Raw genomic sequence first — 12996 nt, 5'->3', positions numbered from 1 at the left:
ATATATGATGTATCTAGTAATGAAATCTTGAAAGAAAAAGACAGGATTGGGCTCCAACCCAAGGCCTCAACCCTGGCCCGGCCTGGCCTTGACTCGGGACCAGAAATTCTTAGCGTCAATTCGTCCTCAGGACCAAGATATCTCAACCCAGGCCCTGTCCGGGCTTAAGGCGAGCTTAGGTCGACAGGGCCAAACTTGCACCCCTATTTTTTTTTCGGTAATGCTTGCACAACCCTATTTTCAATATTTTCTTTCATATGGAGTCAAATTTCTCATTTTGCATCTCATATTTAATTTTAAGGATATCTCTTTTCTTTCTGGTTTTTTGATAACATGGGGGTATCTGCACACATTGGCCCGACAAATTTCCCCGAATACAGTGCGGCCACCGTGCTAACTACAACAACAACAGTAAACCTCCATCAATTTTAATGTTGTGTCATCTCTGTGATTTTCTATACTTCATGATAGTTTGAGTTTCTTTATATTTATAGGTATTTATTGCAAAATTATTTTTCATCATGTACATATTAAAAGAGATTTTAGTATTCTAAGCATTTCAGCTCTGCATGATTTTGGAAATAGAGTTTTCTTATCATATCATTATTATTTAGTAGCATAGGTCTCTTATGTTTTTCTTATATATTATGATTCCCCCCCCCCCCCCCCACCTCTCCCAAATTTATAGAGTGATTTTTAGGCAGTTTTAGGTTTCATGTATTAAAGGGAATTTTAGTGATTTTCAGTATTTAATTAATTCCAATTTTTTCATGTTATTTTCATGATAGAATATTCTCTATTTGAACCTTCTGATATTAGTTTAGAGTGTTTACATATTTATTTGCATTATTTTATATTATTTAATAGAGGTTTTCATTGTTTAACATCTACAATGTCACTTTGTAAATACTGCAAACCTCTCTCTCTCTCTCTCTCTAAATACCAATTGTCTAGGCTTAATATTTCTGTATGTGATATATTTTTTAAACAAACATTTGTTTTGTAGTGCATTCACGGAGGTAATCTCCATCCCTTCTTTTATTTATTTTATTTCATGTTTTATATTTATTTTACATGAATTATATCATAATGTATTTGGTTATAAATGGGAAGAGCAGTTCACCAAATGGACTAGGGTGCTTAAGACCTTCCTTCATCCGCAACTTGACTTAAACTTGATCTCGTGGTCAGACCAGTTCAATTGGAGACATTTGTTTTGAATGTGATACGAGCACAAGAGAGGGAAGAGGGTAAATAGGAAAAATAAATAAATAAATAAAGGTGGAAAAGAGATAAAATAGGATATCAGATGCATACGATTTACTGACAAAGCAAGGACATCTTAGCATAATTGGGAAGTCGTTGATCCTCTTTCTATATGAGAGATTGTAGGGATTTAAGCTTTACGTAGGAAGTCTGGCCTCCTTCTCTAAAAGAGATTTTTTTAGCAAATTCCAAATACATTCTTCATTATCAATTACTATTTAATAGATTGCTTAAAGAGGCAACTGTTACATAATCGACACCTCAGCCTTCTACTATGTTTAATTACAACTTCTTCCATTCTCCATGTGCACAATAACCTACTCCATCATTACTACCAATATGTAACTACTACTAACTACATACCACGAGTCAAGGTGCACATAACAGAATGTGATTCATAAACTCTAATCTAGGTAGCGACTTTCTATTCTTATTTTCTCAAGAGAAAAATATTCCTTAAGGACAAATCATTGTTCTCACATAATGCTATTAAGCTTCCATTTCAGTAAAGTTAAAATTCAAGCCACTGATATACAGTGATTTTTTTTTGTTCAAGCTTTCTCTATAATAGGATCATATCACAGGGTTAGCTATAGCTTTTTTCCCACAATTTTCAGACATCAGAATAGTTCTTTTATAATTAAGTCATTTTTCATTGGGTAGCCCATATGCTCCATTGTTAAAAAGGAAAGCTTTTTGTTTTTTCTCCTTAATCAAAGAATAAGGGTAGTGTTGAATATGAGGGTTCTCCTCTGGTGAGTCCCATGAAGCCACAAAAATTGAAGAAGAGAGATATTTAAGGGTAATGATGAATAAAATGTGACTAAGTCATTTACATATTTGAATTTTTTTTTAGAGAGAAATAATTTTTTTATGAGGAGAGATGGATTATTTGATAGGCTGGGGTTTGTGCAGTTGGTTGTGTGTGTGTGTGTGTGGAGAGAGAGAGAGAGAGAGAGAGAGAGAGAATGAAGTTCTACTTAATGGTGCATTTAGTCTTCCTCTTATTAAATAAATTTGATTTTTATAATCAATAAAAGTCAAATCAATTTTCTTTATCATATGATAAGACTTAATTTTCACTTCAAAAAATTTGACTTAAACAATTTTACATGTGCAAAAGTTTTTCAATGTTTGTTTTTCTATGGAAACAAACATTAAAAAACTTTTCAACATGTAAAATTTACCACGGAAAAATTTTCATGTAAAATTTTACGCTGAAACAAACGGAGCCTATGAAAATCCAAATTTTTTAAGTCAACTATGGGATTTTTTGGGCTAAAGGTAAGTAGAAGATGTATTAAAAAAATAAAAAAGAACAATGATTAACGTCCAAGGAAACCTATATGATACAAATACAAAAATGATTAGATCAATATATACTCTATTTTTGGCATTGCCATCAGCAGAGAAAGGATCCAACCCGATACAAACAAGAAACATGAATCAATGAAATCAAAATCTTGGACTCATCAACTTTTTTTTTTCTTACAAAAATCTAAATTTTTAAGGGGATTTTTAAGTCAGCAGTGGATAATCATGACATAAGGGTTCTATTTAGTTGCAAGGTAAATAAGGGAAAAAGAAGTGAACTTGAAACATTAAAAAAAGAAATCTATGTAATCATTATTAACATGATTGAATGACTATCTCCAAATCATTGTAATTTGATTATTAAATTTTATTTTACTTTGTATCCAAAACTCTTAGATTTGAAAATTACAAAAGGGATAATTATTAAATATAACAATAAAAATTTAAGTAAACTATACAATTATCTTTGATAATGATTACAAATGATTTCATTTTTATTTTGTAAATCAATTTCATTCCTTTTCCTTTTCCTTTCTTTTTACTTGCAACCAAATGAGCAAATATGAGATCCGATTCGCTACACAATGAAGGTTCACCACATCATCCTAGGGTTCATAAACCCCTATAGAGTTTATTGTTCCCCAAAATACCCTCCCACGTGCATCTAAAACGTCACAATGAATGGAATTCCATTCACCGTGACTAACTCTACCCTTGAAATAATAATAGATTGCTTCTAGCATTCCCACTCGTAAAGACAATTAACACTCCAATAGCGATTAGTCCTTTCTTGGACTTCATTGATAATGAGAGGCCCAAGATTGTTTGAAACCATTTTAGGTTAGGCAGACTGGCCACACCTTATTGACAAACCCAAACACCCTATACCTTGTAGATATTACATTTCAACAACATTCCATGTAAAGATTTTGGGTTAGCGTTCTTTGTGGGGGGAATGTGGCCCCTATGTGTGCATGGTGACTAATGAGAAGGCACATTGGAGCATCATGAGGGCAGAATTTCTGTCTTTCATCGGGGCAGGGCAGTTATTTTGCCGCCCAATGTCTAAACGTGGTGGTAATCCCAAAGGAAAATTGCAGATCAGTTTCTAGATTTCAGAATCCACTGTTGGGTATAGACTTTTTTCTGATTGGTGGTTACGTTTGACAAGCAGCTTCCTTAATTTATTCATATACGGAATGAGCCTTTTCTTCCTAGTTGACATTCAAAGGTTGGAGAATTTTGTAAAGTCCACGGTTACCACAGGGCATGGAACAGTGAATACAGATGAATCTGGCGTTTTATAGAGGATCTATAATCCATCTCACTTAATCAATTTTTTATGTATATATGATGGAGAAGAGTTCTTTGTGGGGAGCGCAATGGCATCAACAAGACGGTCATTACTGCCATTCATGAGGGTCGGGGTGGTCATTTTGCATCCATCTATGTCTAAAGGAAGGGGACACACTTCCCCACAAAAAACTTTCTTCCACATATAATGTACATTCTTAGATACAGTTTTTAAACCATATTGAATACTCATTTTAGACGGGCAATTGAGTTGCTCAATTGGTTAAGCTCGTCTCATTGTCGCAAGTCTGGGACTTGGTCTTGAGTTTGAATCCTTCCCTCGCATTTGCAATGCTAGTTGCTACTATCGCCTTCCTTGGGTCCCACCACCACCCTGGCCGCCTTCTTGGGATGCTATCCTTGTGACATAGTAAGAAATGACAAAAGAAATACTCATTATTGGTTAAAATTTGACCAATAAGAGGAGTATGGTTTCTTTTATGACAAATAATCCCTTTTTTAGGACAGCTATTAGTGCAGTTGGCTTGAGAGTTGAGGCTAGTACAGTAGAGCCTAGCCGCCAGGAGGTTTTAAGTCAAAACCTCCTGTTTCTCATCTAATATAGGATCCCCTCCACCACCCCCACCCCCACCCCCACCCCCACCAGAAAAAAATAAATAAATAAATAATTCTTTTGTGTTTTTAGAGAGAGAGAGAGAGAGAGAGAGAGAGAGAGAGAGAGAGAGAGATGGGGGGTTATTGACATATTGCCTATATCTATATGGTATGGGTTGAAATTTGATGAACTTCATAAAGTCGCCATCTTTGATTGTTATCTTAACTCTTTTAAAATAGGGATTTCCTTAAAATAAGACTCTCAAATATAGGATTTTATGAAGGTAGAGACTAGTGTTATTAAATTTAAATTTTTTTTAGAAAATAATTGCCTTAAACCCATAACACGCCAATCAACTTTATAATAAAAAAAAAAAAGGAAGTATTTATTTGTAATTGAGTAATTATGTTCATTCATTTTTTTATTTATATTAAAAAATTTAGAAGAGTAAGTCTAGTTGGTTGACCATCGAATCGAATGAAGACACGTGGAAACTTAGGCCTCTGACTAATCTCTATAAAAAATAATAGAATAGAATTGATTGTTAAATTTGGTCACTTTGATTGAGACCTCTTGTTATTGAAGCTTCATAGAAACAAATAATTCTTTTTTTTTTTTTTTTGATAGAATAGGAACAAATAATTCAGTGAATTCAAAGAAGGCTGCTTAAAGCCGAAGTTCTCTCATTTTCTATTATCATTTAAAAAGTAGAAAGAAAAAAAAAAAACCCCACTTGTCCCGGGAAAGAGGGTGATGAGCTTAGAATCTGTTTGGTCAGAAGAGAAGTGCCAATAGTCTTTCTAACTTCCTCCCTACCTGACCTTATAGAAGAACTCTGCACCAGAAAATCTCCCTTATCTATAATGATTCCTGCTAAAAAATTCCTCCATAAGTATAAACTTTCGCCGTCTTTGTTTTTTATACTGAAGATGGATCACCAGAACTTTTTCTTCAAGTTTTTAATCATCAACACCTTCTTCCTGGCAATCTGCTTACCAGAAGCTCACTCAGCAGATCCAAAATTCGACGCTTGCATACCTAGGAGCTGCGGGAATGGCACAGACATAAGCTACCCTTTTTGGATTTCTCTCATACAAGACTCCTACTGCGGTTACCCAGGATTCGAGGTTACCTGTGAAAATGAAGAGCCAATGATACTCATATCTGGTAATAAATACCTTATCAGAAACATCTCCTACGCTGATAACTTGGTTTCGGTAGTCAGCACCGAAGCACTGCAAAACGATTGCCATATTCCTCTGCGGAATTTAAGCTTCAATGGCTCTCCTTTCGTGTATAGTCAAAATACTGAAAATCTTATCTTTTACTTCAATTGTACAAGGCCAGTTCCACCCAATTATGGATATCTTCCCATTAATTGCTCCAGCATCAACACTGGGAATCACTCTTACGCCTTTTACCAACATGATTTGGGATTGGCAAACCTGAATGATTCTCTTAAGACCTGTGCTCCTATAGTGATTGCACCTGTAGCGAAGTATTATTGGATGATGAGTTATGTGCAATTACTAGATATGGGCTACGCAGGATTGGTAGAGGGAGGGTTTCAGTTGCAATGGAATGAGACTGTGAGTAGTAATTGCAGTGAATGCCGAGGGAGCGGTGGCCGCTGCGGATTCTATGAAGAAGAGTTCTGGTGTTTTTGCTCCCCGGGACCTCAACGTCAAAGCTGCATTATTGGTAAGTTTTCTAGATGAGATTATTGTTGTCTGGTCTTTAAAGTTGTATATAAAGCTAGAAATTGGTTCCTAACATAAAAATTGAAGCTTTTAAGTCTATGAAAACAAGAACATAGTGAACAAAGGATTTCAAGCTTCTAGTCTCTTGTGCCATGCTCAACCATCTCACCTTTTTGTTCTAATTCAATAATAATAAGAAAAGAGTAATTACACCTTAGGTACCCAATATTTGAAGAAATAACATTTAAGATATCTAATGTTTTAACGGTAATTTACACATACCACACCTGAGGTTTGACAAAAGTATGATTTTACCCCTTAGTTTTGGAAAATTTTGCGTACCCCCCCCCCCTGAGGTTTGCAAACAGTAACAAATAAACCCATTCCGTCAATTCATGACTAACAATGTTAAAAACATGGGATGAAATGACAAAATTGTCCTTACAAAGAAAAAAAAATATCCTGAAACTCATCTTCCTTCCTTTAGAACTGAAGCTACTGCTAGATATACTCAACAGAGAGAGTGTTTAACCAAAATTTGGGACGTTTTTATATATATAAAAAAGGAAAGAATTTCTTCACCAAACCCTAAATCCCTATTAATTACATTGAGATTGAACTGAATGAACAGAAGAGCTTTGCAATTCTTTTCAAATGGATCAACACCGAATGTTCCATGACCCAATACCTGGAACTTGATTATAAGATCTGCGCATCATCAGAGATAGGCACCTGGTGTAAGATCAAATAACAGATCTTCTTTGCAATTCTTTTCAAATGGATCAACACCGAATGTTCCATGACCCAATACCTGAAACTTGATTATAAGATCTGCGCATCATCAGTGATAGGCACCTGGTGTAAGATCAAATAACAGATCTTTTCCTCCCATCAATTCCATCTTCAAGACATCAATCAAGCCTTTGATCTTGTCAAAGGTGTCAAATTGGGTTCAGTTGCACTTGAACTAAATAGATGAGCACAAAGAGAGAATTTCTAGGGTTCAATTCACTTCTTGCAGGAAGCTCCCTGTTTTGCCGTCGGACGCTTGCTTTGCCTCCGGCGATAAGGAGTCTCTCTGCAGGAACCCATTTGCTTGTTTCAGGTAGGGAGTTTGAAGGTATGGCAATTTGGAGGTATGAACTGGTGACCAACAAATGGTTCAAGGGTCCTTCCATGATCGATCCAAGGTGCCTCTTTGCATCTGCCAGTTGCGGTGACATGGGTTGTGTTGCAGGTGGGATTGCCATGAGAGCCAGGGGAACAGAGATCTTAAACACTGCTGAGAAATATAACCCTGGGAACAAATCATGGGTCACTCTTCCCCAGTTATGTCTCTTATTTCATTTTCTTTGGAAGAACAGCTTTCCACATAATATAAATTAGGGAAGCCTTATGTATCAATGGAGGCTTGAGGGAAGAAAAAACCAAAAAAAATCAGAAATCGCACCAGAAAGAATCTGTTCCAACATCCCAAAGACAAGAAACCGGGTAAGCATCATCGTTGGAGTATGGCCACAACGTGGGTGAGTTGGGCGTGAAACCCAACGGCGGCATCGCCGGCATGACCAGCGGTTCTGTTCCAAACCCTTGTTGGCTAGAAAGAGACACCTTAGAATCAACAGAACCTGGAAAGGAATCCAATCCCTCATACACAAGGGTTTGAGAATTAGGGTTTATGATATTAGTAGTGCTTGTGGTGAGTCCAACAAATCCTGCACCGGCAGAATTTGAAGGATACGGTGGTACAGCCACGGTACCAAAGGTGGGATTGGGATTGGGATTGGGATAAACACCATAAGAAGAGAGATTGAAGCTAAAACAAGAGGGACAAGGAAGAAGATGAGGTTTAGGATATTGCAGATATTTTTTTTTCTTTGTAAGGGCAATTTTGTCATTTCATTCCATGTTTTTAACACTGTTAGCCATGAATTGAAGGAATGGGTTTATTTGTTACCGTTTGCAAACCTCAGGGGGGTACGCAAAATTTTCCAAAACTAAGGGGTAAAATCATATTTTCGTCAAACCTCAGGGGTGGTATATGTAAATTACCTATGTTTTAAAAACTAAATTAAGAGTATCAAACACAAATAATGTTATCTATCAAAAAGATTCCAATAGAAAGGATATAGTTCAACACCATGTTTCTAGATCTTTCAAAATATTATAATTTGAAGGATGTGATTCAAGTTTAATGTTTTAACATTTTTCAATGTTTAATTTGAATCGTGACCAGTCATTTAGTATTTTAAACCACAACAAACTTAATGGTAGAACATGATATGAGATTAGATGGCCATCATAATCTAAAAGATTTCAATTAAAAGGATACAATTCAACCATTATTTTTTTCAAAACTTTTAGTCCTTCAATTTGCATCATGATTTTAATTCATGAGAAACACAAGAGTAAATCATAATGCAAATCAAAGATCTAAACAGCTAAAATATAATGGTTAAATTGTATCATTCCATTTGAAATATTTAGAATTTCATAGTGGTTTGATCTTCTATTAGATTGCATAATTATGTTAATCATTATTTAAAATACTAATTAATTTATTACAATACAAATCAAACATTTAAAAATGTTAAAACATTAAGGTTGAATCATAAATTAGAATATATTGGAAAATATTGATGGTGTGATCTTAAATCAGAATGTACCATTCTATTTGTCATGATTCAAAATATTATATGAACGGGTATGATCTAAATCAAAGGTTCAAAAATGTGAAACTGTGGTGTTGAACCATATTCCTCCAATTACAATTTTTTTTTAGACATAAATATAAGAATTTGGGGCATTTTGGTTATTACATCATCATATGACCTCCTAAACATAGTTTATGCTTGGGTACCTCAAACGTAGTTTTAAAAATGTTAGGTAGATTAAACATTGGATACCTCAAAATGTATTTTACCCTTAAAAAAAAAAATCTCACATGCATACAAGTATGGTAAGGAGTTCATGCACATACCTACATCTTGGGGTTGTGTGGCCTTGTGGCCGTGCCGGTCTTTCCTTATCTGACCATCCCTTGTTGCCCCATTGATTAGGCTTCACTATCAATACTACTGAGTAGTAAACGAAACATGGCATAAGTACAAGGGGATCCACATGGATACTGCACAGATTATCTATTTATAAAATTTCAGCTCAGTCCAATTCTAAACAGGGCTGACCTCAACCCGGCACGACTTTTCTGGTCTTTTTTTTTTTTTTGGGGGGGGGGGGACTCAACGGTAAAAGTTGAATAAGCTCTATAAATGAAGGACAACAGGGAATTGAACAAGATGCACAACACCCCAAGGAAAACAAGGCAAAGAAATAGTGGAACAACGAACAGAACGATCTCAGCCTAGGCAGAAGGAGAAACTATAAGAAGCTCAAAGATTACTAAAGATGATCAAATCGTTCAAAGCCCCAGAAGTCCAGTTCTAACAAGTTTTGGTTAAATAGGAAAACCACAACAAATACAACATCAGATAGAGAGAATCAAATCAGAAAAGAAATAGTGGAACAACGAACAGAACGATCTCAGCCTAGGCAGAAGGAGAAACTATAAGAAGCTCAAAGATTACTAAAGATGATCAAATCGTTCAAAGCCCCAGAAGTCCAGTTCTAACAAGTTTTGGTTAAATAGGAAAACCACAACAAATACAACATCAGATAGAGAGAATCAAATCAGAAAAATAATAGCCCTCAGCCATGAATGAATCTCAAACTAGAGGTAAAAATCTGAAACATTAAACTGCCAGAATTTACACCTCACCAAAGCCCAACTGGTCATTAACTGCATCACTTAACACATTTTGTATTTCAGCTAGTGAAAATCACTTGCATCTTTGCAAATGAATCTTAATATAGCCTCCAGATTTTCAATTTTCTGTGCATAAAGATGCATTTATTGGAGATGGATAGGAATTAGTGTCTCTTCTCATTCCCAGTTTGGGACTTCTCTTCAATGGATATTAATACCCTTTCCCCACCCCTAAAATCTCATGACTCCAACGTCAATAGAAACTCCACCCGAGGAAAACCACCAAGAGTTCCTAGTGATCAATCCTGTTATTTTTATAATTAACTAAAGACCTATCATTTAATCTTCCAGTCAGTGATGCACAAACTTGTTTATTTATGGGTCATTTCCCCTGCAACTTGACAAACTAATTTGGAAAAGTAAACATATCTAAAACAATTTAAATGAAAGGAACTACAAGCGTTTTATGCACAGCCTTGCTCAACTTTTATGGTACAGTTGGGATTTTCCGATAATGTTGTGATTTGGGTAGGTTTATAGGTTTTAGTTCCATCATTCTTTTAGTTAAAGCTAATCAATGTTATGATTGTGTTGCAGTGCCCCAGATAAGTTTGGCAAAGAAGATCATCTCAGGTATATCAGCTCTTCATTCCTGTTTAACATTTACTAAAAAGTTGAGTTTAGGAAAGTCATATGCATGTATTCCATTCCTGAAGCTTGATAAGACAATGAGATAAGTTCTTTGGAAATATCATAGAGGAGTGTTAACCCCACAAGTTATAGAGACTATCCACAATCACATCATCCCAATAGGCCCCACTCTAATATAAGGCAGAACCAGTGGTGAAAGTGTGCCTGTAGAATTTTTACTGTAGACATTAATGTGACATACTGACATGTAGTATAATCATTTTGTATTGTACATGATTCTAATTTTTTTTTCTTTTTTTTTTACAGTTTTGTCATTCATTGGTTATGCAGCAATATTAGCCACAATCCTCTGGTACTTGAGAAAATGGTATTTGAATAGAAGAAGAACTGCTCAAATTGTTGCTGATTTTCTAAAGACTTATGGGTCGCCAAATATGAAAAGATATAGTTATTCAGATATCAAGAAAATGACCAGCTCATTTAAAGAAAAATTGGGCCAAGGTGGTTATGGCAGTGTATTCAAAGGGAAGTTAGAGGATGGCCATCTGGTTGCAGTGAAAATCTTGAATGATTCTAAAGGTGATGGAGGAGAATTCATTAATGAAGTTGCAACCATTAGTAAGACTTCCCATGTTAATATAGTTAGTCTTTTAGGTTTCTGCTTTGATGGATCTAAAAGAGCTCTCTTATATGAGTTCATGCACAATGGATCTCTTGAAAAGTTCATCAATGATATGGAACCAGCACAAACAAGACCTCACCTTTGTTGGGAAAGACTATATCAAATTGCAGTTGGCATTGCTCGGGGATTAGAGTATTTACACCGTGGTTGTAATACACGCATTTTACATTTTGACATAAAACCCCATAACATTCTTCTAGATGAGGAATTCTGTCCAAAGATATCTGATTTTGGTCTTGCTAAACTATGTCCTAGAAAAGACAGTATTATATCAATGACAGGTGCCAGAGGAACTGCAGGATATATTGCACCTGAAGTGTTTTTTCGAACCTTTGGAGGAGTCTCACACAAGTCAGATGTCTATAGTTATGGAATGATGGTACTAGAAATGGTTGGGGGACGAAGGAACATTGATGACCAAGTTGATCAAACTGGTGAAATATATTTTGCAAACTGGATGTACAAGTGTGTTGGAGTAGGCAAACAGGCAAGAGTAAATGAGGCTATGATGGAAGAGGACGAAGAAATTTACAAGAAGATGACTTTAGTGGGAATGTGGTGCATACAGGTTGATCCAGCAAATCGACCATCGATAAGTAAAGTAGTGGATATGTTGGAAGGAAACCTTGAATCTTTGCCAATACCACCAACACCTTTCTTTTCTTCTTCTTCGAGATCACTTGTTAATATGCCCATCAATGAAATACTTTAAATGGCTTGTGCTTTATTTATTTTTATTTTTTTCTGGTGACTCGCTTTGATGTATACTTCAGTGAGATTAACTAAATTCATTTAAGTGTGAAGTTCTACATCTTTCTGAAAAGTGAGTAATACAGATGTTAAACAACATGGCCTAGTCATTAACTGGAAAACGCAAAGGATAAGGAACATAATTGACATCCATAGGGATAAAGAAGTTAAAGATGTGGCTTGTCACAACACCCAGTTATGTCCTCATGAAACAAGACTGAATTTATTCTCCTCCTTTTCTTCTCCTTTGACCTCTCCTCTCGTTCGATTCCTCTCTCTTTGTTTAAATCCAGCTCTAATCTCCCCCTATATCTAAACTTAGCATGAATCTCCCATTTTCTAATTTTTACAATTTCTCTCTCTCTCTTGTCTCCAACTACCCTTTCTAGCATTCTCTCATCTCCAGCAATTTATGCAACTACCATGGCTTGGTTCGCGAAAGGATTCCCATTTAATTATGGCGACCAAGTTCACTCTTGGATTCAGTCATTTTAGATTCTGGATTATATTCCCTTGTTTGAATGTTAATGTTTTATGGTGTAAGGCTTCATACTGTTTCTTAGCATAGTTTTCCAGTGCTGGTACAGGAATTATAAGCTTTAGAAATTAAAAGTCTAGACTATCTATGGTTGCTATATTAATCCCTACCCTAGAAAATTCCTGCCCGATTTTGAAGGTTATTAACTTTTTGTTTTCTTTTAAATTCTAAAAAGATTCCAAAATGCTCTCACCTGGAAGTAGATTGGCAAACCCTGTGTGTTTTTTTAGCCACGTGAAAGGTTGATTCAGAAATTCAGAGCAACTATTTAGAAGAGTGAAATGTGAGATAATCTTTAGAGATACAGAGCTTTGTATAGAGGGTTTAGGAAACAAAACTTAGATTAGAAGACAAACTACCTACATAACATTTCAACAAAACACTGATTCTAGCCAATTGAGATTCCAGCAAAAAACACATTTC

The 12996-nt window shown here is 35.5% G+C and overlaps 1 protein-coding gene across 1 annotated transcript; it reads left to right on the top strand.

Annotated features, from left to right (window-relative positions):
* Nucleotides 1-5418: 5418 nt before the first annotated feature.
* LOC122645276 (LEAF RUST 10 DISEASE-RESISTANCE LOCUS RECEPTOR-LIKE PROTEIN KINASE-like 2.1) lies at nt 5419-12046 on the top strand. The gene is made up of 3 exons (XM_043838599.1): nt 5419-6190; nt 10550-10585; nt 10910-12046. The coding sequence occupies exons 1-3, from the start codon at nt 5419-5421 to the stop codon at nt 11995-11997; spliced, it is 1896 nt and encodes a 631-aa protein (XP_043694534.1). The 3' UTR covers nt 11998-12046.
* Nucleotides 12047-12996: the final 950 nt, after the last annotated feature.

The sequence above is a fragment of the Telopea speciosissima genome, chromosome 11, assembly GCF_018873765.1.
Source record: "Telopea speciosissima isolate NSW1024214 ecotype Mountain lineage chromosome 11, Tspe_v1, whole genome shotgun sequence".
Lineage (NCBI taxonomy): Eukaryota > Viridiplantae > Streptophyta > Magnoliopsida > Proteales > Proteaceae > Telopea > Telopea speciosissima.
The sequence above is the reverse complement of the archived record's forward strand: the minus strand, read 5'-3'. Positions and strand labels throughout refer to the sequence as shown.